At 42.9% G+C, this 26270-nt stretch overlaps 1 protein-coding gene and 1 non-coding gene across 2 annotated transcripts; one reads left to right on the top strand and one right to left on the bottom strand.

Annotated features, from left to right (window-relative positions):
* Positions 1 to 3911: 3911 nt before the first annotated feature.
* On the top strand, positions 3912 to 23710 carry inpp5l (inositol polyphosphate-5-phosphatase L). Its single transcript, XM_030780799.1, has 16 exons — positions 3912 to 4019; positions 10411 to 10452; positions 11087 to 11187; positions 11656 to 11743; positions 16153 to 16216; positions 17282 to 17385; positions 17689 to 17741; positions 18416 to 18535; positions 18846 to 18930; positions 19039 to 19134; positions 20295 to 20369; positions 20630 to 20703; positions 21138 to 21249; positions 21529 to 21591; positions 21736 to 21809; positions 23140 to 23710. Coding segments are annotated over exons 1-16 (1212 nt in total). The 5' UTR covers positions 3912 to 3959; the 3' UTR covers positions 23141 to 23710.
* On the bottom strand, positions 14850 to 14923 carry trnat-agu (transfer RNA threonine (anticodon AGU)). Its single transcript has one exon. It is a non-coding gene; the product is annotated as a tRNA-Thr (tRNA).
* Positions 23711 to 26270: the final 2560 nt, after the last annotated feature.

Genomic DNA, 26270 nt, shown 5'->3' with positions numbered 1-26270 from the left:
TATTTTGTTGATTTCTGTTACCGTGACAACGGTCGCTCGGCGTGTGTAATCCTTGTGTAATCACCAGCATCGCACGCTGCCTCTCAAGTTTGGACCCTTCTCAGTGATGGTGGTGAAAACCAAACAGAGCTTAATGTAAACTCATCACTCACATGGATGACAGTGTCCAGCGTTCCCAAGGCCGCCCCAATCTAAAACCGTAAACTGTGAATCTGTTTACCACGCGCCGAACAGTCTCAAAAACACGAACAGCAGGCTAAGGAGTATGGTACAGCGCAATACTTAAATAAGAAAACAGTACGCGCAGGTTTAATATATGAGCCGGTGAGCGTGGCGTTATTAAAGACTGAGTCATTTGGGCTAACGGTCAAAGACGGAAGCCTTCGTGTCCTTTTCCAGTTGTGTTCGGAGCTAAACGACGTGATGAAATAGCTTCGGTTAAGAGTCAGCTTGCTGTCGTTTTCTTCGCAGCAGATGTTCGAGTAAAATTTAGACGTACCGTTCTCATCAAACTGGCTAACTGTATCGCTATTCTTTCCATGTCCGAGAGAAGGAAAGGAGCATTATATTCTTCTTTGTCGCTGAACAAGGCAGTGTCCTCCAGGAGGCAAAGAAAGGGCAGAATGCGTTTAAAAAAAAAACAAAAAAAAAAAAAACCCCGAAAACAAAACAACAGACACTCTTGTTGCAGCAACATACTTAAAAATTATGGAGGGAAACACGTTGTACCATCTTAAAATGTTTTGTTTGTTTCATAAAATGGAATCAAATGCAAAATCTCCTGCAAGAAGCTGCAGCCATGTGACCTCACTGCATGTACAGTCATGTATTAGAGAAACTCCAGCTGTTAATAAAGCAGTGTATGTTTCATATTGAGGATAGTGCCACATTTTTGTATTCAGCTGTGGCCCGTGCTAATGGTAAAGCGAGCAAGTGTCCACTACCCACTGAAAGCAAGTGCCTCAGTATGACCCCCTGAGACAGCACACACATGTACCCCTCTCTTCCCTGCTCTCTCATGGCTCCAGACCATCCCACCAAAACATGCACAGTCCTGTGGCACCTCTTCATGAATCTGACCATAGATTGCAAGCCTTCATTCTCACAAACCCTTGAGATAAAATGTTTGTTCAACTCTCACACAAAGACAATCTGGGTCACCGTGACCTGTCTGCCTCGATTAATGTTATCATAAGGGATGGGATTCCCAAAAAGCAAAAAAAAACAAACAAAAAAAACCTCTTATGCTATCAGTGTTCTGAGATTCTCTCCAGGCATTCTAAAATTCTCTGTGAGTATTCTAAGAATCTCTGTGAACATTCTAAGGTCACTCCTATAAGGGTTACCCAGAAGCCATCTGATTCCCTGTTACACTTTCATCATCACACTGAAGACCACATGAGATACCTTATGAATTTTTTTTCGTGAGAGGAGGGGGTGTAACCTTGGCCCGTTTAGTGGCATGTGGGTGCAACTCTATGAGGGGGGGGGCTGGCTGAGATCCCAGTGAAACAGTGTGGAGGGATCAGAGCATTAATAACAGAGCCAGTGGGTTATGTGTTTGTGAATGTTGACGGAACAGTTTATCCATCTCTGCAATGTTGCCAATGATGTGTCAGCTGTCAGGTTCTCCAAACTGACCGCTATTGCCCTAAACCTCCAGCGTCGTGGTCATCGCGCTCTCCCTTAACTGGTCCGAGTCCGAAACCTCAGCCCCAGCACACCACACGTTTGACCCGTACGCTGTTCCGTTCATGTATATGACTCTGCAATAAAAAAAAGTGATAAAAACAGTCTGTTCATTGACATTTTTTTTTAATGCGGTCCCTTTTTATATATTGCCAAATCAAATTGACAACACAGCTCTGTTGACTTTTCACTGCAGTGGTAAATAAATACCACCCCCAGTGTGTGGTCAGCTTGCCAGTTTTGGGTAAAAAAAAAAACCCAGGAAATAATGCAATAGATGTATTGAGAAGTTGCAACCAAATCAGACTCTACTTCATGTCTGAGTTGTGTTGTATGTACTAGATAATATGAGAGATCTGTCTATAAATGTCTTATAACATATCCTGACAGATTTCTTAGGTACATTTTGAAGATACATGCTTTAACCCTCTCTGTGTTGTACATCTCTGGTTTTTCACTTGTTCAATGCCCAGTTTCCCCGGTAAGGGCGTAATACCAGTTCGTCACGGGAATGCTTTGTTTTTCATCTTGGACGTCTCAGTCAGGTCTCGTTCCTGCTTTGTGGACTGATCAGCCCAGGCTGCGTTTGGCACAAAATGTTCAACGAACATTTCTTTTCTGTCACAATCCGTGCCAACTCTCATTTCTGCTGCCAGTGCCCAAACAGAGAGAGAGAGAGAGAGAGGGCGAGTCTTTTCAATGGATTTTCTTTTCTCTGTGTTTAGAATGTCCGTTACTGGCAGCTTGGCCGCGTGAGGACGCAGGAACTAATCAGTCTACTTAGTGTGGGCTCTGATAGCTTCGTTCCGGATTCATTGTGAGGGTAACATAAGAGCACACAGGCCTTGCAGGAAGATGCCAAAAAGAAAGGGGGGGGGGGGGGGGCACAGAGGTGCATGTGGTGGTTTGAACATACTTCTACTGCTGATCAAAAGATCCAGGAGCTTTTTTCTTTGGACCCTGAAAGATATACGTAGATGTTTTGACACAAAGCAGAAGGCAATCGCCTTGGCCCAGCAGATGGTTCATGGGTGTAGAACGGAAGGCCAGAAATAGTTCTAAAGAGAAAAGCGTTGGAAAAGATATCTGCTACAAGCGATGAATTAGCCTTAAAACATACCTGAGCCGTATCGTCGTGTTTTTCTCCCTAAAGATTAATTTCTGGTCCTCAGAAATATTGAGGAATTTGGAAAATGAAACAGCGGGAAAGTAAATCCTCTCAAAATGAAAAGCTAAAGAGAATAATAGTAATTCTGTTATTAGATTGGTGTTTAGCGCCAGTCAAGAACGATAAAGTGAGTTAAGCTTCGGTTTGACGGTCATAGGAGTGAATCATTTTGTCTGCTCTGTTGTGTCAACCTGATGAGGGTGGATATAGCTATAAACTTGATTTATCGGCTTCTGATCTTTGCACTTTAAAATCAAACACGCTAGAGTCCTCATTAAATACGAGATAATGCACAATGATAGCTGCTTGTTTTTTTCTGTGTCTGTTGGTTTTATTGCTTTATTTTTAGTTTCCCCCAAAAAGTAAAGCTGCTTTGTCAAATCACCACAGTAGATTGGCTTGCTGATTTACTAATAATTTACTCATTGTTATAAACACGTTACCATAAAGTTAACGTGAGGTGCAGTTTACAGTTTATTACCGCTGCTCGTAATATCGGCCAAGCACCGGGAAGCTATAGCTAAGTTGTATGTGACGAAGTGCACTGTGAAATTGTGGCGACAAAGGAAACTTTCTATTTGAGCACCGAGCAGTAGTCTACACAAATGGGCGGAGCTCCTGAGTTCATCAAACATCCCATAACCTGTAGGTTACCATACCAGCCGAGTGGTTGATATATGCCGTCCGGCGAGCCAGGAACTCGAGTGTCCCAGATGCAACGTCTCCAAGTTAAATCTGTTAAGAACCTAGTCCAATTAACATGAAGGCAGGGGGAGAGGCGAAATCTCTACACTAACGTACGGTTCCTTAAGCCGACACAGAGCACAACTTGAAGAAAAGATCTGAATAGATGACAAACCAACACCATCAACGACAATTTTCAACGTAAATTCAAACGAATGGCAGCATGAATCTTATCAAATCGAGCGACGCAGTCGTGGACTATGTCTTCAACGCAAGATAGATTTTCGTAATCTTATGTCTCAGTCGTTTGACACTCTACAACCGCAAAGGCTCCGACTCACGTAACGCTCAGCAGTCCTGTAAGAGGTGCGTTTGACAGAATCGCTCCCTGGACTATTTCTGGAATTCGACTATCAACATGGAGACGTACACAGACGTCTTACTAGTCACTGCAAATGTTGGATCCCTGTTTGACAATGTAAGTATGAACGCAGTTAATGTGGAAAATAGAGGGTTGGACGTGATTAAAATTATTCTAAATGTAATGGTTTAAGAACACAGAAATATTATTGCAGCCACTCTGAAAATGACCAACCGTCCTGCACAGCCACTAATAGCGTGAACTGCATTTTAAAAAAGGAAGGTAGCTGGGTAGGGAGAAAAGACGTAAATATAAACGACTATAAAGAAGATTTACTACAATCTGGACCTTGTGGTATAGGTAACCTAGCGACATTTTGAAAACAACTGTGAAACGGCGATTAGGCGCTGCTTGGAGGAAATCCCCACGTTGTCTGTTGTTTTCTCTTCGTTGTAACTAGAATGGTCACTAAGAGAATATTGTATTTTCACACGGTCACGGATGTTTTGAAATTTGTCCTAGCTCTCGTCAAACGGCGCAAGCAACAGTCTAACCCTAAGCCTCGATCCTTCTTGCGCTAATTTGACAACTTGATGTTGACTTTTTGCGTATAAAGGTGAGGTACAAGTGAGGGCAGAGCCGCATGGAAAGGGGGAACAACAGGGATAACTTGGCTACAGTTGTTTCAGGATGAATGTTCCACCGGGCCTTTCCAACGTTTGAGTCCCCAGTCTAAAGTTGTATTCTTTCCCATTTAAAGAGAACTGTCAGGGCTTCGTGCGGGAGGCTTAGTGCGTAGGTTTCACACCCGCTGAGAGACTAACCACCTATCACGACTGAGCAATCGGTCTGTGTATGTATTCAAATAAAACAGGAAATCGTCAACCAGTTGTGACATATTTAAAAGAACTGCCGCGAGTTGTCAACGCGCAGCCTGTTTACCGCGGGTGTCACCGAAACGAAATTACACCGCATTTATGGGCAAACAAATCTGAAATATCAATCTGTACAACGTAAGCTATAAATTACGCCGCAGTATGGCATGTGGAAATCTTGCTGGGGAAGAGAGTTTGAGCACAATCATCTTATCATTGTTTCAGGTGTGCGAGTGTGGATATATGGCATATTTGCCGATAAATCTTTCAGAGGGGCCAACCTGATGTTTTCTGTGAAATTTTGTTGCCAAGGAGAAATGACTGAAATAATATGTTGCTGTATGTGATTCTTTACAACTCTCTTTACAGATATTAAATTTGGTTAAAACAGCAGATCAAACTGAAGCCACACCAAAATGGATGCCTTCTTGTTGATTTAAACTCTCTGTGGTCTAACTGTGTTTAAGTACACTTTTGATGCCACAGGCTGTTGGCTGACGATGAAAAAAACTCTTCTCTATCCAAACATATTTTTTCCCTCCTCTCTCTCTCTCTCTCTCTCTCTCTCTCTCTCTGTCAAGGCTTTGCCTTCATTATGTTAGAGGAGCAAATCTGACTTGAGTGGAAATTTGGCCGTGTCCCATGTTTCCTGTTGCCCTTATTTGGCATCGTTTGAACACATGCAGGATCTCATTGTGGTAGAAGGATGCTTGTAAACAGATAGTTATCTTTGCCTGAAGATTATTTCTAGTTTTTGTTTGTTTGTTTGTTTGTTTTTGTTTATTTTTCATTATTTTAAATGGATCGGCACCAATGTGTAAAAACAGCCGATTCCAAAAATATCTGAGAAGGCCTCGGTATTTTAGGCTGCTTTGTGACTTTGCCAAGTGTAGACAGTACAAGTCTTTAACTCAGGCTTAAATCCCATGGGCTCGGAACAAGCTTTAGTTTGTATGCTATTGTTTGTTTGTTTCTTGTTGTTGTTGTTTGTATGTAATACAGAGTTGTGCATTTGTCCGAATGAAGTTTTCTGATTTAGCATTGCGTGTAGCACCTTGGTTACCGATACTTAACGAACGTAGCATGAACCGTGTTCAGATAGAACACCCGATATCTCTCACATATCATATGTAAACAGTAAAAGTGGTCATGGGGTCTCTTTAAAATGCATTGATGGTGTCTGCTCAGGAAATGATGTTTTTGCAAATCACGGGAAAAACCTCATGAGACAAAACATCAAGGAAGTTTCCACTTGCTTCTCCACCCTATCGCTCTTCCAAAGAACCGAGGAGGGGGGTGGGACAGAAAGAAGGAGAGAGAGAACAAAGGAGGCCTGTAGTTGTCCAAACTCTTTAAGGGCTGAATGATGTAGTAGATTGACCCTGTATGGAACGACTAAAATGACATTCAGACGTACATTCTCTGATGTGTGAACTCTAATTTGGTTGACTTTGACTAATAGGCTACTTATTTATATATATAATTTATCCAGGGAACTAAAAGGGAACAACTTCTATGAATAGAAAAGGAAAAAACAAATAAATGTCCGCTAGCATTCAGTCGTTCATCCATCCTTCCAAACAAATATTCATCCGTTTATCCTTTCATCCGCTAGAATGCACATTGTTTGCAATAGCATTAAAATCATTATTCGGAGTTATTTATGCATTCTGTGGTTGGTATTACACGTAGACATGTAGTTGATGTAATTTTGTGTAGGTAATTATGCTGTCATTAAGATTTTCCACCTCATCCATCACAGTCATCCTGTTCCAAACGTGTTTCAGCAAGTTCCTGCAGAACCATTGTATTTCTGCCCTTACATTAACTCAGGGAAGAGATTGTAAAAATACCCCAGAACAGCAGAACAGTGGGGAAAATGTTCATTTTCTCAGAACACAGTGCAACGCTTCATATCATGAGGTGTGAGTTACAGGTGTAAGACTTTTTAAGATCAAATCTGAAAGATCTCAGTTTTTTTTTTATCAGAAACCGACTCCGTGTCGGCCGCGCATTCTCGTTCACGGTGCCGTGGCTTGCTCTGAATGCCGTTTTGTGTTGGGAGTGGTTGCACTGTTTGACAGTCGCACCAAAACACTGCTGAACCTCGCTGTTTTTTTTTCTAATGTCTTGGAGATTACAAACTGGCTGTCGACACCACTACTAAAACAAGGATCCCTTAGCCCAAAAAAGAGGGACAAAGATAGTTAGTCTTTAATACCTTGCTGCTTCATTGAACACAAGTCCATCCCGTTTAATGACGTATCATGATGCGAGCATTGGAGACCCCGACAACAACAAGATGTCGTCTTAAGTGTTGAATTCTGTGATATTTATAGAACCAGCCCCAGCCTAAGAAGCCTATTCAAACTGCAACATGGAAGGAGCCCATTGTAGCTGACTGCACGATTTTCACCTCATCCGCTTCAGGGTAAAAATGAATAAAGTTGGGAGAGAAACAAAAGAAGAGCAAGTGAAACCAGAAAAAAGAAACGGTTCATTTAAGTTTGATGTTAAGACATCGGGAAAAACGTGACCTTAAACTTGGCCATTTGAGTCAATACTTTGATTCTTTGGCTTGGCTGTGTTACTTTGAACTACAGAATGTGTCAAGAATGAAACCAGCAGTGAGCAGTTGTCAACATTAGATTGCCTGGTCGCTGTGCTGTTTTTTTTCCCTTCAAATGCGTTGGAAATGGTGATTTGGAACGTCACCTGTGAGCGTAGAGGTGCCTGAGAGGTCCTAAGTAGGGTGTCTAAATTTGTACAGTCGTTGAATTAATTCTCGTTCTTTGACGTTCTGCCAAGATCGCGAGGCGTCGTGATCTCCCCCGTGGCCAACCGCTTGTCTGTTCTTGCCTGTTTCCTTACACTCCCTCACTTTCCAAACCGTCAGTTCACTCTTCAACATTCTTGTTAATATGTTTAAACTGTACTCAATAGCCCATTTGTGAAATTTCCAGTTCTTCTGTGTTTCCAGTTTTTCCGTTCATTGGTATCCCTTCGACCTTATATGCGTTTGACCCGAAGGCTTGACCCCTTGTCCCAAAATTTGTTTGACCCCAAGTGGTTTTTGAAGCGCTCGCTCGTTATCACGGCTTCTCGGTTTCGGCTCCTATGGTTTCTCTGAGCGTTTACGCAGCGCAGCCTTCCCACGGACGTGAGTTCAATGAAACTAAACTCTTAGCCATGCAAATCCATTATGCAAAGCCTTTTTCCCTGAATGCTATAGACAAAACTAAGCCACATAGGAAAGGAGTGCACATACGTTCTCCTTCCCATGTTTCTACACAGAAACAAGAGGGGGGCCCTGACTTCGTCCGCGTGGTCCCCACAGACTGGGAATTTAGGATGTATTTGTTGTGTTTGACTACTAGGCTGCGTCCCAACTTTTCATTTGTTGCTCCCTTGTGCTGTGACTCTTATGGCAATAAAGTTATTTGAATGAATGAGTGAAGCTACGCTCTTTCGTGCGCCAGGTCTGTTTGGTGTTGCATCAACACGTTCCAGTTATGTAAGAATTGTTGTGACTTAAGTAGAGAAAGGACGCTATGTAAAAAAGCTAGAAAAGAATATAAGTTAGGAACAAGGAAGTAGTTCAACAATAATTTCACCCTGGTCTGTTGCACCTTGCATCGTCTTAAGAAGAATGCGGTTTTATTGATATATTTGAGTGTTTCTGGTATGACTTCCTTCATTCCAGTCCTGTTGGCTGCAGGGGCAATCTGTTTAGAACATCTGAAGCACCTGAGGACTATGTGGTATTTTTCCTGACTCCTTATTTTAATACCAGTTTCTCTCTTAGTCTTTTGATATCATAATTCACCTGTCAATTTACCTGTCAAATTCACTAGAGTTCGATGAACTCTTACGAGATTGTAGTTTTGTTCATAAGTTAACCCTGGGACAAGGCAAACATTCTCACAGTTTGTTTAACGCTGTCGTTGAATGAGCTGTGTGCAGTGATATATGGTCGCAATGCTGAGCACAACTACACTTAAGCAGTTTCGTAACCGGCAAATGTTTCCTTTAAAACAGTACTACAAGACAAAGTCCTCTCAAAGTACCCTCACGCGCTATCCTCACAAACCACAAATCTCCCATCTCTGTCATGCTGGCAATGCTAAGAATGTGAATGAAACATAACCAGCATTGTGAGGTCATATAGAACAGTGGTTCTCAATTCCAGTTCCATACACAGGCCTCCCATTGCTCTACCCTAATGTGGCTATAGCGGAATCAGCTTATCCATTCATTACTGAAGACCTTGGTCTCTCAGACTCGGTGTACTGGTACAGGATGTTAACCAAAATATCCATCCTGGGTCCCCAGGATTGGAATAGAGAAACGTATAGGGAGACACTCCACTGAATTCCAGTTTGGGTGTCCTTTTAAAGATGCTATTAAAACACAGCGAACCTTATAATCGGTCTCAGTGAAGTTGTATTGTTGCCGAAAATCAGTTTGTCTGAGGCCAAATGGAGTTATCTCCAGCGTTGTTTTAGTCCCGCGGGGCCTGACATTTGAGAATGCTAACGTAGTAATGACTCTGTGTCGCCTCGACGCTAATGTTCCCTAAAAACGTTTGACAAAACTCAGTTTGCCTTGCTAATCTACACTCTGCACTGTCCTCATGCATTTTAGATGGCTTTCCCTTCAGCGGCTGGCTTTTTATGCATAATTTAACATGATCCATTTGAGTAAGTGGAAAGTTTGAATGGTGTGTTGTGTTCACTCGACTCAAACAACAGCTTGTCAGGGTTTGTTTGTGAGAACACAGACTACCCCTCTGTCCAGTGGTGATTTGTAAGGCCATTTAATTGTAACTTCACATTGTTAGACAGATTATTTAGGTTAGAAATGTTTTGTTTGTTTGTTTTTTTTAAGTAAACCCAGATCTTGGGTTAAAATGGGAAGTTTACTTGTGCCCTAAAGCTGCCTGTCGTCACACGAGCTATGAAACGAAAGTTGCCTTATTTACTGTGCCTTCTGAAACATTAACATGCTCTCAAATGTAGAGAGAAGAATTCTTCTTTTTAAAAACACAAAAAAAACAAAACACAAATCCCGCTCTGAGAGGCTTGTTCAAAATAGAGCCCGACAGAAGACCCTGTAACTGTTGTTTTACCTTGTCTGCCTCAGTGTAAAATTAATCAGATTGAAGAAAGACGAAAAAGCTTATGAAACGAATAAGTTTGACGTCAAAAGGCCAGTTGTCAATAAAATTTGCCTTTAGCTTGGTCTTTTGAGTCTAAATAATAATAATATTGTTATTATTGAGTCAGTTGCCCTCTGATCTTTAACTTGACCTTAAAATTGACTTCTTTTTTTTTTCTTACAGCGCAGTAACTGTTTTGTTGAATTATTGAAACTTAGTTATTGGCTGAATGTTGATAGAAGGTTTTCTCTCTCTTATTATAGACGTATTATCACGGTGGCAGCGTTTTCTGAAGTTATCATGTTTGACAATAACCACATATCATGCAACAACAGTACCAGTTTCACCGATATAAAAAACCAGTGTTGTCTAAATGATATCTAGATGTTATGTCTCTTTTTCCTCTAGGAGCAGAGGGAAAGTCTAATTAATGTCGTTTTAAATCTGTTTTCTCGCTTTCATTTTGTCTCGGCAGGTTGGTGAAATTGAAAGAGACTGGTTACGGGAATTTTTCACGGTAAGTTCTGTCTTTCTGTCCCCGTTTAAACTTACGCCAACCCGATGTTTACCAACAGTAAAATAAAACAAAAAAAAACTGCAATCATCCATAATCATTGTTCAAACATTTATAGCACTTAAAACATAACACAGAGTACTGTGTTATGTCCTGAACATGTAGTGAACATGCCTTTAGGCTCATGTTGTAAAAACTGTGAACAGCTGGTTGTCATCCTGATTTCGATGCTCTCATTAAATCCTATCAAGTAACTGAAAGAGCTCTCCCTTCCTGGCCTGTGGATTCTCACTGATAGACTGCAGTTGTCACACGGTGAGCAGCGTGTTCTGATTTTATGTCAGAGCTGTTTCGCGGAAAACAAAACACTTGTTCATACCGACGTGCCCGACTATAGATGCAAAGAAACTTTACCGCGCACTGGGACCGCGAAGAAGCGCGTGAACGTTCTGGACAGTTCTAGACTCCCTGCTCCCTTGATATTCTGTTCCTCAGAATGAGCAAATGAATAAACAGACAAACTCACAGGGACATGGATAGATGAACAGACAAATGGATGGATGGATGGATGGATGGATGGATAATGTGTGTATCTGAATCGTTAATTTCCCTGTCTCTCTCTCTCTCTCTCCTGCAGACCGTGCACACGTACAAGCCACGGTTTGTGGCTCTGCACTTCCAGGAGGTCGGAGGGAAGGATTACATGGTCAACATGGGACACGCAGAGAACTTCTTCTTGTAGGGCTGTCTCTTTCTTTCTCCGTCTCTCTCTCTTTGCCTATCTCTCCCTCTCCCTGTCTGTCTACCTCTCCCTGTCCCTCTCTCTATCTCTCCCTCTCCATGTCTCTCTCTGTCTCTGTCCCTCTTCCTTCCTGTGTGTGTGTGTCTCTCTCTCTACCTCCCTCTTTCTCTCTCTCTCTCTCTGTCTCTCTCTCTCTAACTGTCCTAATCTTTCATGCTCTCTCTTTCTGTGTGTGTGTGTGTGTGTGTGTGTGCGTGCACTTTACTGGAAGGGTTTCTTTAAATATTTTTCAACAAAATAACAGATAGAAAAAACTCCAAACCAAGTATCCTCCAAACTTGTCTTGTACTTTCCTGAGCTGCTTAATGAATGTGAATTCAGTAAATGTTTTATGCATTTTTCTGTACGTTATGTTGTAGGTAATTGTGGTTAATTATGCTGCTCTCTCCACCTTTGGGCTGTAGGACGATCGAGTCCAGTGCAGAGATGAAAGAGTTTGACCGAGTCTGTGTGTATGTGGACAGCCATTTCAAGGCAGTGGACAACTTCACGGTGAGTGAGACGTGAGCAGAGCTGACCGGGGCTGTGGTACCGGTGTGTGTCTCTCGTCTTCCCTGAATGTTCCACTCGCTCCGCTAGACTAACGTCACTGTAACGGGGATGGAAAATGTGACTAAGAAATGTCCGGGTCCTCTGGGAGCGTATTAGTCATTCCAGCCAAAACGAACCACATGGCACCAGTCCCACCGGGTTTGGTACCGTCAGTTACATAACCACATTAAGCGACATTAAATGAAGTGATTTGGGATGCGGGAGGAGGGGGGGGAGGTTTGTGTCTAAACGTGTAGCTTTACTTTTTAATGGAAGGTAGTGGAGGACTTTCTTCATTGTTAATACGCTATAATTAGCAGTAATCTAGTATTCTTTGTGAGAGAGAATTACAGCACAATACCTGGACACGCTCTACTTGGTTCTGCTACGAATGAGTGCAGACAAACAGGGTGGGGCGACATTGCTTGAAGTGTGGTCGTGTTTTTTTTTTGTTTTGTTTGGTTTTGTTTTTTTTGTTTTTTTTGGTGAAATCATCAGGCTCCTGGCCTTGGTGTAATTCCACTTTGTGCCACTGGGTGGGGATATGCTCCACACTGAATCCGTTGTCATCTCTGTTTATCTAGGAAATGTTTTGAGCTCTATCTACACGGGGATCTCAAAGTAAATAAGTAAATATTACGTAGCAGAAAATCAGATCCTTTGCTCACAGTCTCAAATAGCATTTCCTTGATTTATCTTTTTTTTTTTTTCCTTTTTTTTTGAGTAGTTAGTGATATTTGAGTCACTGGTCTTGTTTTTATTTGATAAGCATGAACAGGACCAAGATTGTCCAGTGAACACATTTCTCTCCAGGAGAGTAAACACTATCTCAGGGTGTGCTTGGTAAATACTGTTGATGGTGAGAGACACAGATTTCCCTTAAAACCAATTTTCCAAAGACCACGTTTCTCACAGTGTGACCGTCAAAGGAACCGGAGTTTATCACTTGTCCCTCAGGTGAACCCCAGTCTCAGTGACGGGTTAACGGTGCACCCCTCCAAATCCTGGACCCTGACCCCCCGCCCCCTGGCCTGAACGGGGGCGAAACAGCACACCCCCACGAACCTGTTTAGATAATGATTGACTCACAGTACAGTACTTAAACTGACCTTGGGGGACAGAGGTTATAGTAAGGTTAAAGGTTTGGCGTTTTACAAGGGACAGGTGTGAGCTTATACCACAGTGTGAGTGTGTGTGTGTGTGTGTGTGAGAAAGAGAGAGAGAGAGTGTGCATGCACTAACCTCCTGACAGAACAGGTTAATGGGTGAGAAACAGCTGTAGGTCAATACGTTTAACTCCAGATTAAAACTATTGATTACGATCCTCCTACCTGTCCAAACGTGATAAATAAACTGGAGCTGGAGGGAGGGGGGGGTTGAACAGTGACCGGGGGGAGGGGGAGGGTGGGGGATTAGGGGCGGCAGTTTGGACAGCTGGGACTTTGTCACCCTTCAACCCACCTTCACCCCCCCTCTCTGGATGAAAAATCAACCTTCCCAGAATCAAGAGGCAGGTAGTCCGCCCTACTCCCCCCCCCCCTTCCCGTCCGCATGCCTTCATTTGTCCCGTGCCACCCGTATTGATTGTCGATTAGTTTTCCCTGTGGATGGACACGCAAGCTTTGCCAAAAGAGGGGAGTGGGGAGGGGAGCAGGACCGGGAGCAAGCATGCAGTGCTCTCGCCAGCTCAAAGTACAAATGGTGTTTTGATAAAAAATCACTTGTAAGTCAATAAATTTTTATTAAACCCCTACACAGGCCTGATTGATGAAGATAGGTGTGAAGCTGAGACTGTGGATGCAAGCAGCTGTTTGTGTGTGTGTGAGAGTGAGAGAGTTTGTTTGTGTGAGTTAGGGTGTGTATGTGTCTGTGTGTGTGTGTGTGACTGAGTGAGGGTATGACTGAGTGAGGGTGTGTGTGTGTGAGTGAGTTAGTGAGAGAGTTTGTCTGTGTGTGGGTGTGTGTGAGAGAGGGTGTGTGTGTGTGAGTGAGGATGTGTGTGTGAGTGAGTGAGGATGTGTGTGTGAGTGAGTGAGGATGTGTGAGTGAGTGAGGATGTGTGTGTGAGTGAGGATATGTGTGTGTGTGTGTGTGTGTGTGAGTGAGGATATGTGTGTGTGTGTGAGAGTGAGGGTGTATGTGTCAGTGAGTGAGGGTGTGTGTATGTGAGTGAGTGAGGATGTGTGTGTATGAGTGAGTGAGGATGTGTGAGTGAGTGAGGATGTGTGTGTGTGTGTGAGAGTGAGGGTGTGTGGGTGAGGGTGTGTGTGGTGTGTACATGCATGTATGCGTGAAGAGAGGAGAGAAAGGTGAAGTCAAAGCCAGTCTTACAAAGAGAAGCACTGAGTTGCACACATTTTGTCTGATTTTTTGGGCGGTAAATAGTCCTGGTTTTCCAGGAAGTTACCTGTCAGAAATCTGAACTGTCATGTTTCTCACTAACTGGTAATCTACCCACCCTCACTTCCCTGGACCTTTCTCAGCTCTGCCAATAACACTGACTTAGAGGTAGATATATATAGACACATTTTTCTGCTGTAAACAACATCAACTACTCCCGCGTCTCAGAATTTCTTTCAAGTCGTAGCCAATGGCTTCTGGTTGTGTCAAAGCCAAGGAGGAAACTAGTTTCACAGGTTCCAGAAAACCTGTTCTTCCCCAGGCAATGTAAAGAGAAAACCTGTTTGCTTCTGCGTGGTTTTAGATAATGTAAATATATGAATTTACATGTGGTAATCTAGCCGATACATTTATTGGGACAGACTACGGCAGTGCCATGTCGGCTATCTCAAACACAATAAATAAAGAAACCTCAACTGGCTTATCTACAGCATAAGGCTAAGTCTCTGCTCAGTCAAGGGTCTGTAACCAAATCTACCACCTCTGAATCAGCGATCAAGTTCCCCTAACCACTAAACCACAGTCGACACAAGTCAGTGGTTCACTGACCTTAAATGTTCACCCTTTCATTTCCATAATTGGCCATAATGTTCTTTGTTGCATTACAACACTCACGACTTTTGCTATTTTGCCTCACAGATGAGAAACAAGATATTTTAGAATGAAAAGGCACCGCTGGGATTCGAACCCAGGATCTCCTGTTTACTAGACAGGCGCTTTAACCAACTAAGCCACGGCGCCCGTGCTCGGTAGGGTTTTTTATGCTAATATTAGCTAGTGCAGTGAATAAACCGGGTGTGTGACTTGTTACATCTGAGCACTGTTGTGTCCTATTGCATTTGTGTGTATGAATGTGCACTTGTTAGTATGAGCATGTTTGTGTGTGGGTGTATGTATGTGTGTGTGGGTGTCTGTGTGTGATGTGTGTGTGTAACATTCTTACTATGAGACCCCAGTCCCCTCAAAAGGATTATATACAAAAAAAATGGAAAGTATGGACATTCTGTATGTCCTGAATTTTAGAAATCCTGTTTCCTGTTCGTGTTTGAAGTTTGGGTTTGGGTTTGACCGCAGCAGTCTTCAGCTACAGCAAGATGAAAGTCAGTTAAAGGTCCTCACAGTGAATGCAGGGCGTGTGTGTGTGTGTGTGTGCAGGTTGTTGCTTTTGGACATTACAGTAAGACATTAGCTCAGGGATCAGCGCGCGTCTGTGCTGGCGTGTGTGGACCTGTGTGCTCGTCTGTGATGCCGGGTCACCGTGGGCTGGTCAGAGGTACTCCTCAGTCCCATTAAAGGAAAATCACTTTGGGCAGAAGATAAACGACCATCTCCAGGGCCAGATATGTCACCGTCCGAGGTGGGGAGGAAGTCAGAGGCGGCGTCACGCTCCGTCCCTCCCTGACGGCGGGCGATTTTTCTCTCCTGCCTCGCGTCACCACGGCCGACCCGGGGGACTCGCTGCTTAATTCATTTATGATTGTTTTAATTTTCTGAGTCTATTGATCTCTCAGGACACGATTAATGAGAGCAGCGAAGCAGGCAGTTAGTACATTAAAAATAGCCCGGGCCGTGCCGAGGCGATCTGGCACTGAGAGGTGTGTGTGTCTGTGAGCGGGCTTGTGTGTGTGTGTGTGTGTGCGCGTGCTCTGAGGCAAACGGGTTTAGTTCATAATTGCGTATTCTCTGATCATTTTTGCGTGTGTTTGTCGTCTGGTTCCGGGAGCGTTTCTCCGATTCGTAGACCTTTTTGAAATTCAACATCATTCTTTTGAAATTCAGAGCTGCACGGACTCAAAAAGTAAAATATTTCTCCACTTTTTATCCCCACACCATATCTCATGTAGTCATGTCTCCATTAAATCATAAACACAGCGAGGCCTTATCAGATATCATTTTTTAACACCTCGGTAAAGGGAGAAGTATTTTCAGTGCTCTGTTGTAAACTTGCTTTGTCTGTTGTGGTCCCACAGGCTCTCGGAAGCATGTACTTCATCCATAGATCGCTGAAGAATATCTACCAGTACGACTTCAACAGTAAGTAAAAAACAAATAACAACACAAATCAGTCAACAAAATCATTACACGGTGAAGGCCACCCATAACCCTGCAACTACGGATCGCTGGTGTTGGTCTAAGCTCTCTGAGAGAGTGAAAAAAAAAAAAAAAAGTCAAACGAGTGTCGATCTTTCCTCTTTTGTTCTCTCCCTTTGGCCAAAGCAAACAAGTTAGGAGCAGAGGAAAAGAGAGAGAGAGAGAAAAAAAAGAAAGACATTCACACCTTTAGTATTTCCTTTCAGTCTTTATCGCTGAACCGACGAGGTGCGACACAAAAGGCACAACACTCGGAGTTTGTGGAATGGCTTTATCATATGTGTGTTTATGTCAGCGTGGTGAAGGACTCTTACAGTATGTTCCGTAGAAAGCAAATACGAAACGCAAAGAAAGCGTTTTTTCGTTCTCTGAAGCGTGTGGCGTTACGAACCACGTCTGTTAATACAGTTAAAAGACATCACTTTTCTGTTTTTAAGTCAAGTAGAACATCTGAGAATTTAATCGTTTAATCAGCTCGCTTCAGTCCCGTTTACACTTCTGGGAATGAATGCTGTGGGTTGTGTTTTTTGCTGGTGTGTTACCCGTAGGCAGATTCTGAACACACAGGCATCTTCGCGGCAGAGAGACGCATAATTGACCTCCATTCTCAGGCTTTTGCTTTGGAGTCATCTGAAAGTGTCTGGTCCAGGTGAATTTAGCATCTGCTGTGTGAAGACCAGTCTCAGTTGGTTAGTTGCCACAACAGTGAGAGAATTAGATTTAAAATGGATGCATAACCCCCCCACCCCCACCCCCCACTCCCCTACCCCTCCGCCAGCCGTGCAAAGTCTAGTCACGTCACGTTATGAATAAGCTCTTAAGGAAAAGACTAATGAAATGGCCATAAAGAGGGCTGTCCTGCCGAAATCTGCGCCCCTGCCAAACCCCAAGCTAATGGCTGTCTTATGGATCCCGTTATGAGTGTGGACTGTGGGGACGATGCTAACATTAGTTTATCGATCTGCGTTTGCATGTTTTTTCACTTGGTTACGCATTCCTCCCCCGCAGTGAAGGACTTCAGAGCCGTCTCTGGACACAACAAGTACGTCGGCTCCTTGGATGGAGTGACCACGGTGGAGAAGGAAAAATTCCCAAAGAATTTCTGGCCCGATGTGAGTGGGTGTCAAGCAGCTTTAGAGGGACGTGGGATGGTGTGTGTGTGTGTATGTGTATGTGTGTGTGTCTGTGTGTAGAGTTAGTGTATGTGTGTCTGTGTCTGTGTCTGTGTCTGTCCCGTGACAAATGGGATGAATTTCAGTCTTCCAGATGCTTTCCAGGATATTCCGTTTCCCTGTACCAGAATAACTAACAAGGAAAACTCTTAAATTCATCTTAGACCACAATACTTGCTTTTAACATGTTTTGCATTAGTGTATCAGTGCATTAATATTTCCTCGTCTGTTCTGTTGTTGCAGTTTAAATGGTCCAGGAAAGGCTACATGAGGACACGATGGATCGTTCATAATCAGTATGTACACACACACACACAGAGAAACACACACATTATCGCTAATGCTGCTCACCAAACTATGAAGGATGGTTTTTTTTCAGTGCCTGCTGGTTACGATGTAAGTGTGTTTGTGTGTGTCTATCTATCTGTCTGTCTGTCTGTCTGCCTGTCTGTCTGTTTGTGCCCTGTCATATGTCAGTTCTAGTGAGTGTGAAACAATAGGTGTGCATTTACAGAGTGTCAGCGCGTGAGCGAATGAATGTGTGCGTCTCGCCCATCACAGACACATTAACACTGAACAGGTGGCAGCTGACTGACAGGACAGATAACGAATGAGGGGACGAGCTGGATTACCTGAGCCACCCCCTTAGCTATCAGCACACCTGGCATAACAGACAACCACACTGAGCACACACACACACACACACACACGCACATGCAAACAGAGACACAGAGTCATGTCTGCATTTGTATGTTTACACACCACATACACACACGCACACACGCATTCAGGCGATATTCACAGGGAGATAAATTCATTTTGAGCAAAACAAGTAAACGTAGAGAATTTTAGAAAATACCTTTTTGGTTTCTGTGTGGTTTCTTGTGAAATAAATCTTGTTTCTAAAGAGGCTATATTTTCTGTGTGTGTGTGCGTGTGTGTGCGTGTGTGTGTGTGTGCGTGTGTGTAGGGGTTTGGACCTGGTTAATGTTCACCTTTTTCACGATGCCTCCAACCTAATAGCCTGTAACTCAAGCCCCTCCATTTATTCGGCCAATCGAAAGAAAGCCCTCCGATACGTCATTAATAGGTTGGTCTCTCTCTTCTTTCTCTCTTTTCTCTTCCTCTCTCTCTCTCTCTCTCTCTCTCTCTCTCTCTCTCTCTCCCTCATGTTGCCAAAGGAAATCTGAATGTAATTGGATAATTCATTGTTTTGCGTTGTGATGTTTGGTACCTGCTCCGGTTGCCATGGTAGAACGGTCAATCATGCCATGTGCGTGACGTCACCGTTACGGCTCCGGTCCAAGTCGTGTGAGGAGAACGCATATCTGACACAGACGGAACGTTTTTTTCGCTCGATTTTCTCTTTCTGCCCTCACTGTTTCTCTCTCTCTCTTCAGGATATCAGACAGTAGCTATAGTCCGATGCCTTTCTTCCTGTTTGGAGATTTCAACTTCCGCTTGGACACTCTCAGTCTAGTTCAGGTACCCTGAGATATTCAGTAAGGTTTAGTGTACAGAGGTGGCAAAGTTTTCGTTGGAACTGACTGAACACGTCGCATGTGTGTGTGTGTGTGTGTGTGTCCTCAACAGAACCTGTCCACGTCAGCGGACGTACAGACAGTGAAGAAAGACAGCAGTAACGAGGTAGAGAAAATCATCTGTGAGGAGAAAGACAATGATCACAAGGTGAGAGCGGTTGGTTTAAATCTGTCCGTGCGAACCAGCAAAGTCACAACCACGCGGCTATTCATCACGCACACGCGCCCGACGGCTTGGCCCTACACACCACCGAAACCACACCACACAGCTGTTCTCCGCACACACCTACCAATGCGTCATTGCAAACCAGCCAAACACCCCACAAATAGACACGGCTATCAGTTTGTCCTCATTAAACAGTCCTCATTAAACCGCAGCCGTACACTGTGCACACACATATACCGACCTGTCCTCGTTAACCAGCAAACACGGCGCCGAGCCGAGAGCCAAACCACATGGCGAAATCCCAGCTCCGTACCGCACACGCGCGTGTTTGTCCTCGTTTTAAGCGCGAAAACGTAACCACGCCACGCAGCTGTGCATTCAACACAGCCTCCCGTTTGTCCCCGAAACCCGAAAGAGAGAAGCTGTCGTCATGCAATTAACAACATCCTTTAAAAATCTAAAGACCCTTAAACACACAGGATAGCTTTTAATAATTCATAAATGAATCTGCAAGGAGTATTTTCACACTTTTTTTTTCTTTCAGACCTCCTGTTTTCAGTCGTCAGCCTCCTCCCCGAACAGGTGTAGGGTCACAACGCCTTTCTGGAAATATTGAGTCATCAGATCGTTCCGCAGGACGCCCGAATTATTCTGTAATGATCCTTCATAACGGCTAAAAGATTTCATTCCTGTTTGTGAAGTTTATCCGTCTTCTTATGGAAACCCCTGTGAACATGCTTGAAGAGTTTTGCCTTGAACTCTGGAGGTGTTTAGCTTTAAAACAGGAACACATCCCGCTCTTTTTTGTCGAACTCTCGGTCTTTGTCTGTCCCGTGGACAGTGTCTTAAATTGAGGTGTGAAGTTTTTAATCCCGTGTGTGTGAAATGATTAATTCGCGTGTGTGTTTCTAAACTCAACCGGTCAGCTGCCAGGGTAAATTTATGGTCAGGAAAAAATATTGACTTTTCGCCCGTCGAGAAAACGCGCACCCGTGGTTAAGATGGCTTCACGTCCAGGTGTAATTTATTTTATGGACCAGAGGGGTTGGGGCTTATTTTTTCTTGTTATTAACCCCCCTCCCCCCTTCCCTTTCTCTTTCTCTCTCTCTCTCTCTCTCTCTCTCTCTCTCATATACCTTTAGGTCCTTCTTCACATTGAAACAAAGCTGTTTGCCTATCTGCACCAGGCTGTGTTCAGAGAGAACAACGGAAGAGAGGTAAACCGTTCTAGAACCGTTCTAGCATTCTGGCTACAACCAACCTGTTCCATTAAACCAGCACACCTTTCAAAGCAAGATCACCTAAGAAAAATCTATCTTTACACACACACACACACAATTTTTTCTTTCTCCTCTTTAATCATCAGTCTGCCTATGTTTATTTTAGTTGTTGCGATATTCTTTTCTCAGTAAACAGTTCCAGTTTGGCCAAATCCCTGTGTATCAGTAGAGATTTTTTTTTTTGTTTGTGTTTTCAGCTTCTGAAGTATGATAAGGAGATAACTGCCTTTCACGATGTCATCACAGAGGAAGACATTCTGTTCCCGCCCAGGTGACCAATCAGCATTAAGCATTAATCAGCTGTTTTAGACACTGTTTATCCAACAACCCACACTGCGTTGAGTGTTCTGTGTGTCTGAGCTTAGTGTGTGTCCTCTCTATTTTATCTGATTATTCCTGTCACTAAAAACCCTGCATCAGTCTGAGCTCTTGTCTGTCTAAAGTAGCTACATCCATTGCTGTCCATATCAGTCTACATCACTAAGCACACCAAAATCAGACGGGAGGGGTTCACTTTTGCAAACCTCTGTTTAGTACAGCTGAGACATAAGAGCCTGTTGAATGGCTTTATTGCCTTATCTCTGATCCGTGCTGTTTGTGTTTTGTATTTTGTGTGTGTGTGTGTGTCAGTTATCCGTACAGTGAGGAGTACAACAAACCCACGCTGTTTGTGTTTTGTATTTTGTGTGTGTGTGTGTGTGTCAGTTATCCATACAGTGAGGAATACAGCAAACCCACGCAGTATATGAACACGCGCTGTCCCTCCTGGTGTGACCGCATTCTCATGTCTCACAGTGCCTGTGACGTCATGCACAGGGTAGGCCACCAACGCGTCACGCAGCGTTTTACTGAAGAGTCAGGGTTAGGGTTCATAAGAAACGCCACACCTCTTAGGATTCATGTAGTGCACTGTCAGAACAACAACTACAAAAAACCAAAGTGAAACAATGTGTGTGTACATATCTATATCTATCTATATCAATCTATATCTATATCTATATATATATACTCACACACATACATACATACATATATATATATGTATATATATGACTGCTGGTGTGTCTGATTGTTTATGGTTTGTTCTTGACTGCAGGAAGGGGAACATAAGGTAGTCTATAACACACTTGGCCCAAACGTCTGTATGGGAGACCATAAGGTAACTAAACCTCAGAGATGCTATTTTAACCTTAATATAACATTTACGCAGTTTCTACGGTGATGTTCAATACTACAGAAAAATCTTCAGGGAAACTTTTTTTTTTTCCTCTTGTTAAGATTTCTGTCTTTTTCCTCTCCTCAGCCTGTATTTTTATTCTTTGCATTGAGGACCAGTGGCAGTGGGCATTTACATAACAAACAGAGCCCATCAGAGTAGTAAGTAAAAAAATTTGTACTCTCTAAGTATGAGTGTGTAAGTGTGTGTGTGTGTGTGTGTGTGATCTTCTGGGTTAAATATTCCTACAAGGGTGTAAATATCTAACATAACTAATGTTGTTGGGGACATTGTTGCTTGTTCCAACTTGTAATTGTTTTTCCCTCTTTTTGTCAGTTGTATTTTAAAACACACTATTATTTCTTTAATTATGGTCAAGGTTTGGTTTTTGTTATTTTTCTTTATGTACATTAGATTATAGCTAATAGAAAATCCCATTTAGGATATAAAGAAAGCAAACGTAGACACAGTTCATTTGTAACCTAGATTAAATGTTTTTTTCTTCCCTGTGTTTAGTGTGTATAACCATCATTTTGTGACACTGGTCATTCTGTGAATAAGACTAGAGTGATACAGCCAGCCTGGGCTAGTGGAGTCCAGTTCAGTGCCATCCTCCCCAGAGAGCTGTTCCCCAGGCCTCTGTTTACATGTGCAGAGCCAAGATGGAGTACCCGAGGAGTACGGTTTCTCTCTTGGTGCATAATGTAGTATAGAATCCTCAGTGTGTCTACTGATCAATGTGTATCAGATCCTCTGCAGTGTTGCTGAATGCTACGCAAGTAACACCAAGCACAGGGTCGTTTGAGCATGTTCACACGCACACACCGCATACACACACACACACACACAGACTGGTGTTCATTAATTACACACTCCTTCATGGGCCCGGCAGCAAATCTGTCCTGAGTGGTTATCCCGTATTGGCATTTTTAAGGCCTGGATTTTGTTTTGCTGCCGGTTTTATGTGTTTTCCATGGGCTGCAGTTGTTCATGGCTAAGACGAGTGAGAGGTCTCGTATATATCACTGTGTTAGAGGACTATGGTCTGGGCAGTTAGGTCGGAACGGAATCGGAAAAATCTTCAGATCTTACGGAGGCACTGGGCTGCACTGTCACCTCACTGGAATAACTTACAGAAATAGAATAGATGAAGACATGCTGTTTTTCACGATAATGACTATTTCAAATGCGCTTTTATTACGACATTTTTAAGAAGGGAAGCATATTGTGTCAGAATGCACGCGTTAAAAAAGCAGAACAGTCGAACTGAATTTGCCTTTTGAATGTTTAAAGTCTGACCTTGAATGTCCAACGTGAACCTGTCCTGCAGTGTTTCTGCGGTGCCACAATGTATTTGAATAGGTTTGATTGTTGATGAGTGGACGTTAATTCCAACAGGAGTCATTTTTTTTTTTTTGATAGCTTATCTCTTCAGGTCATGCTATTGATAATGTATTACCTTTTTTATTTGTGTTTCTTTCTATGTCCTAGGTTTTCCTGTGTCTGTCATTCAAGAACAGTGAGATGCACAGCCCTGGAACGCTGTCAGGGGAGGGAGATGCTTGCGTGCATGGACTTTCTCTCCGCTACCAGTTCACCAGCCTCATCCGATGACTACATGCCCATATTCCTGATAGCTGCATGTTTCACTGGACATACACACAAAGCCAACTCTCTCTCTGTAGCTTTGGCTTTTCTCTCTCTCTCTCTCTCTCTAGGTTAAAACATTCCTAATTCTACATGAGAATATGCTACCACTCATTGATCGGCTTTTCATACAATCAACAGTCACGCGGGGGGGGTCAGAGAGAGACAGAGGGGACAGATTTCAGGACAGTTGACTTGCCAGAGGAGCTGTCATTCATCTCACCAGACCACAGTTTTTCAAAGCATCCTGGTCAAACAGAAGAATTCAAAACCCACACTAGCTATGTTAAAACTATGCGCTCAGCGATAGCCCATAGCATGCCGATTACCAAATGTGAGCTGAAGCATTGCAGTTAAACTGGTAGATCATTTCTTAATGTCACTGTTTGTGTGTGTGTGTGTGTGTGTGTGTTTTGCAGTTCACTCTCTAACAGATATCAGGTGCTGTTGTCATTGAATTTCTTTTTTTGTCTGTTTGTTTGTTTTTTTCATGTTTTGTTTTGGGTGTAGTCTACGTATGAGTTCTCATACAGAACCAGCGTCTCTGCGGCGTTATAACTCGTCGACTCAGATCAATACAGTATGTACACCGCCGTCAGGGACATATTCAGAAACCATTAGCAGTGTGTAAAATGCCAGCTAAGCCCAGCCCCTATACAACCCAACACTTTCCCTTGACTTTTAATTAGAGTGTTGTCTCTGTGCAGAATGCTAATTCTGCTGTGCTGAAACATGTACTAACTGTTCAGGGCGGTATTCCAGAAACCAGGTTTAGTGAAAACTCAGAGTTAGTTAACTGAGAATAAGTCGGAAACCTCCTAACAGAAGAGCCCTATGGCTTCAGTCTCCTAGCAAAACAAAGCCATAGGGCGCGTCTGTTAGGAGGTTTACTGCAGCTTGCTCTGAGGTAACTAACACAGAGTTTTCATTAAACCCGCTTTCTGGAACACCCCCCCCCCCCCCCTCAGGTCTCTGTGGTCTACCACCAACACAAGTGGAGAGACTGTGCAACATCCAAGTATTGAAATTGCCTGAGAGAACCTAAATGTTTTCTGAGGTCGTCGGACTTCGGCCTAAGGCTGTGAATGCTGGTTTAGAGGACGAAACCGTGTTTAATGTTTGAAAAATATTTTGTTAAAGTATTTTCGCAACGCAACTGAAACATTACGGACATAGGCCTGCAACGACGAAAAAGAAAGAAACAAAAATTCCGAATGAACAGAATAATTCCTGTATGAACTTTAGAAGCAGTGCAGTCCACACCAGGGACAGTGAAGGTTAGGTAGGCGCCCTTTTGAGGTTGGCCAATACACTTTTGGACTGTCAAACGCTTTTTTTTTTATGTAAGATGTAGTTTGGCACTTTGGCACACAGAGATGTCGTTATTTCACCGGGGCCCTGTAAACAAACGCATATACTTGCACGTGAAGAGTTCGAGGAATGAATCTCCAAGTAATGAAAAATTGCTAGCACGTTATATATCACGCATTGTTTCTGTTTGTTTGCAAGAGCTGTTTGTAGCATCTGTTTGCTTCATTTTGCTTATATAGACAATGGTCGCAGCTAAGTAAGTGAATGCGAAGAGGACATTCTATACGTCGGTCTGCAATTAATGTGAAAGAATAGGCTATATTTAGGCAATTTGTCACCTCACGGATGTCCAATGAAATCGTCAAACATGTATTGTTTCTCCAGCTGCTGTCGTAACAACTAGCCGTTTTCTGCTTAACAGAGAGATGACTTAATTTCAAAAACAATTTGGATCATGACTATCAATATTCATTTACTAGCGTTCAACCGGCTGTGGAATGATCGTTCGCGGATATGACAAGGAAACCATTAGTTCAACTGAAGCAGAGTTCGTAGATTATCCGTGTAATTTGAACACCACTGGAGAGTCTTCAGATTTGTCGACAATCAATATTTCATGTGGGAGGTGAAAATGGCTTGGACCACTTGTCAATAATAGACTTGTTGGAGTTGATTCATGGTATAGTCAACATAATTTACCGCTCTCCAGGGCATTGCTTTCAATTGGAGTTCAATAGGAGGCCAGTAGTGCTGGAACACGAAGAACGTTTGTGCTGTTTGAGATTTATGTTTTTACAAATAGAAAACGAAACACTACACTTTCGCAAGCTGTAATTTATTTTTTTTATATATATATATATAAATAAAATCAAGGGCCGCTGTTATGAACATGCTAATTTAGGAATTCTCAGTGAACCCCGAATGTTATATTCTTTTACATAAGCATTGAACATAGCATTGTTTTATTACGTATTGTCTTTGCACTCGTTTTAGGGGAATTTTTTTTAACTTAGTTTTTTGTTTATCTAGTGGGTCCATTAATAGTTTTACATTTTTTGTTTACCTAGTGGGTCCATTAGTAGCACACCACACGATTGCAGTAAGCGGGTTCTTTGTCTTGACACTTGACATAATTTCATAACTTTCCCTGCTTTTATTTTAAGATGTCTTTTGTAGAATTTAGAAATGTTAACTTAGCCCCGCTCTGAAATCTTTGAGTATATGGACTTGTTTTATGGGGAACGCAGTGGATGTGGTCCCATGTTCTCCTCCTGTCTGGGTCGTGTCTGTGCTAGCCTGCTGCATACAAGCTTAGTCTTTTTATAGGGAACTGGTTCTCGCTAGTAGATGGGATTGGGACAGCATTGGGTTTAGTCTGAACAAACGAGGAATTGAATTTCCCTCCTCAAGGTGAAATGGGCCAAGTTTTTTTTTTTTCTTTAACTTCATTATTATTTTTTTTTTCCATTTTATTTTCCAAGACAGTTAGATGTGGGCAACTTGTTTGGATCAATGCCATTTAAGACTTGTGAAAGAGAAAGCCCAGTTAAATTGTGAGTTGTTGTTGACCTGAACCTCACCGTAAATGCATTGCAGGAGACAAATGGCTTTGTGATGCTTCAGGTCTGGATTAATCTTCAGCACTGGTTCAATCGGAAGATGTC

Source organism: Chanos chanos, chromosome 1, assembly GCF_902362185.1.
Source record: "Chanos chanos chromosome 1, fChaCha1.1, whole genome shotgun sequence".
Taxonomy (NCBI): domain Eukaryota; kingdom Metazoa; phylum Chordata; class Actinopteri; order Gonorynchiformes; family Chanidae; genus Chanos; species Chanos chanos.
This window is presented reverse-complemented; position numbering and strand designations above follow the sequence as displayed.